Below are 1,351 nucleotides of genomic sequence, written 5' to 3'. Positions count from 1 at the left end.
ATTCTGAGCCAATCCCAGTTCTCCACTCTGAGGAGCCACTTCGAGGCCCAACACCAGCCTGCAACTCACGACTGGCATGACCCTGCCAGCCAGAATGCAGCAAACGTGGCCTACAGACAATGGAAAGACAGACTGATAGCGGCTGTTCGTGCTCACTTCCCTGTCCAGTGCGACCACGCAAAGGTCAGTGCCTGCATGCAGCGTGAGGATGAAAATGTGGAGGAGCTCCTTGACCGGCTGCAAACCGCTTACGACAACCACAGCGGGATGACCAAGCCCTCAGGGGGACATGACACCTTATGAGACCCTCCTCAAACAGCACTTTCTCAACAACCTCCAGAAGACCCTCAGCAGCGCCACCAAAGACTCTTGTGTTGGTTGTGAGGACAGCACTGTCCGTCAGGCCCAGATGGCTCGCCATGCCAAGCCCGAACAGCGCCGCCAGAAGGAAAAGGAGGCCAAAAAAGAGAAAAGAAAAAAAGATAAAGAGCGACGCCCAGCATCGTGCACAGCTGCACCTCCTCCAACATGCGTCATTCCCACAAGCCCCTGCGGCTGCTCCTCCTGCTTGGCTTCTCTATGGGTGCTTACCCCCCCACCTCACACCCCTGCTGACTATGCTGCAAAGGACACATGCTTTCGCTGTGGTGCCCATGGACATTGATCAAGACACTGTCCACTGAAAGGCCGGAACCACCAAAATCGTTTGCGTGGACGTCAACGTCAAAACTGGAGAGAACCTCCTCGTGGGCGCGGACACAGAAACTTCAAGAGTTCCTCCCACCATCAAGGAACAGACTGGGGAGAGGGAGGGGTTAGAGGTCTGGATTCTGTGCCGGCTGTGGCCTCCCTGCTCAGATAAGAATGCAAACACACACTTACATATTCTTACATCTCCCCACAGAAGATAGTGTTATGCTCTCCCTATGACAACAGTCACTGTTTGTGAATTTATTGCTGACTCAGGAGCCACTTTTTCCATCATCCGTGCTGATTTTTTAAATTTTTTATTTTTTATTTTAACACCCCTTTGAGTGGCCAATTTCTTTTTTTCTGTTGGTGCGAGTGGAACTGAAAGAAAAAAGAAAGTGCGTGCAAGAACAAAAATTGATAGAAATTCATGTCAATCATAGGTGCAACCAAGATGAACTGATCGATCGATCGATCAATGTCGTCCATATGAATTTGGGGAAGAAGCTGTGCATTATTCTGCAGGCAGGATTACTGATGTTTGTATTTTGATTTGTGAACAATCGATGTAGCTGCCTTGATCTCAAAGAAAAGAAGAGAGCCTGTGGCAGGCGCAATACTTTTATTTTGTTTGGCTCAGTGAAAACTATAACAAAATAAG

The 1,351-nt window shown here is 49.1% G+C and overlaps 1 protein-coding gene across 1 annotated transcript; it reads left to right on the top strand.

Moving 5' to 3' along the window:
- Window positions 1-278: 278 nt before the first annotated feature.
- On the top strand, window positions 279-1,088 carry LOC112146610 (the record flags this gene model as incomplete). The annotated part of the gene is given in 1 exon segment (XM_024272508.2): window positions 279-1,088. A coding segment is annotated over 1 exon segment (386 nt), but the record flags the coding sequence as incomplete, so codon positions are not given.
- Window positions 1,089-1,351: the final 263 nt, after the last annotated feature.

The sequence above is a fragment of the Oryzias melastigma genome, linkage group LG8 (assembly GCF_002922805.2).
Source record: "Oryzias melastigma strain HK-1 linkage group LG8, ASM292280v2, whole genome shotgun sequence".
Classification (NCBI taxonomy): Eukaryota; Metazoa; Chordata; class Actinopteri; order Beloniformes; family Adrianichthyidae; genus Oryzias; species Oryzias melastigma.
Note: the sequence above shows the minus strand (reverse complement) of the source record. Positions and strands in the feature narration are given on the sequence as shown.